Raw genomic sequence first — 1368 nt, 5'->3', positions numbered from 1 at the left:
GTCTCTCCCTGTGAGGAATACGCCTCCCGAGCACCAATGTTTGCATGCCTCACTGCTCACCCCCAAGCTGATCAGGCCTGAATGGCTCAGGCTCTTGCCAGGCCAGGTCTGGCAACTCCTCGCTGATTCTGAACCATCTCTCCATTCCCCTGACACTCAGTCTGGTTCCTCAACTCTGCCTTTGATGTTCAGGGCTCCCAGGTTGCCATATTTAATCGAATCAGTAGTTTTTTCGGGTTTTTGTTGTAAGAGGGTCCGCTGGAGGCATCTAAGTACTCCACCATCTTGGCCCCGCCTCCTCCATACGGTTTTCAATGGCAGGTTTTTTGGAAGTACATCGCCAGGCCCGTCTTCTGAGGTACCTCCAACTTTTTGGTTAGCAACTGAGCGCATTAACCATCTGCACCACCCCAGGACTCCCTACCCTAATTTAACCAGTCCCTTTTTGTTGAAGATTTAGGTTGTTTCTGATGTTGCCACATTATAAGAGTGTTGGGATAAGCACCCTGGCATCTAACCATGATATGATATTAAAGGTTATTTTCTTGGGGTACATTCACAGAGGCAGAATGTGCAGCTCAAAGCCTGTGTCAAATTGCCTCCAATAAAGGCTGTACCCGCTAGTTCTCCTCTCAGGTCCTTGAGCCTTCATTATCTTTGTGGGCTGGCTCTTACAGCCTGTTCACTCTGATCAAGATCTTGCAGGCATATTGCTTTATCCTGGAGAAGCTACTGGAGAATGAGGAAACTCAAATTAATGGCTTCTGCATCATTGAGAACTTCAAGGGCTTTACCATGCAGCAAGCTGCTGGGCTCCGGCCTTCGGATCTCAGGAAGATGGTGGACATGCTCCAGGTGAGGTCTGAGAACCCTGTCCTGCAGGAGCCCCTCACAGGTCAGGAGGTTGGAAGGCTGGATCCGGTTTCCTGGTTTCATGGTGCTAGAAGGGACCTGAGAAGACAGCCACCTGGTGCCATTAAAGAGTAGTAACAACCACAATAACCACAATCCCAACCACATACACTTGTATGATGGATGACAATTTGCCAAGTATTCACACTCATTATTTCATTGTGAGCCATTCCTCCCTGCTTCCCTGCTTCATTTTACAAACCTGGAAATGTAGGTTCAGAACTTTAAGTGACTTCTCAAGGTCACACAGCTATAAAGTGGCAGAGGCAGTCTTGAACCCACATCTTCTGACCTCTCTCTGTATACATCACGTTGCCTCTCTTTGAATGTGAATTTATCCAGAGAGAGGGCTATCACCAACCCCCCTGACAACTGACTCCTATATATACTGATGTGTCAGGAGTTCTTTCTTAGAGCTAACCTTAAACCTGTTCTTTGTGTATCTGGGAAAGGAGC

At 47.7% G+C, this 1368-nt stretch overlaps 1 protein-coding gene across 1 annotated transcript in view; it reads left to right on the top strand.

The window, feature by feature from the left end:
• RLBP1 (retinaldehyde binding protein 1) overlaps positions 1 to 1368 on the top strand; it is a 27447-nt gene that overhangs the window by 20974 nt on the left and 5105 nt on the right. Inside the window, exon 8 of the mRNA XM_004370802.2 lies at positions 697 to 855. Within this exon, the coding sequence (XP_004370859.2) occupies positions 697 to 855 (159 nt within the window). The remainder of the gene's footprint in view (positions 1 to 696; positions 856 to 1368) is intronic.

This window comes from Trichechus manatus, unplaced genomic scaffold, assembly GCF_000243295.1.
Source record: "Trichechus manatus latirostris isolate Lorelei unplaced genomic scaffold, TriManLat1.0 scaffold00009, whole genome shotgun sequence".
In the NCBI taxonomy this organism is placed as follows: Eukaryota; Metazoa; Chordata; class Mammalia; order Sirenia; family Trichechidae; genus Trichechus; species Trichechus manatus.
This window is presented reverse-complemented; position numbering and strand designations above follow the sequence as displayed.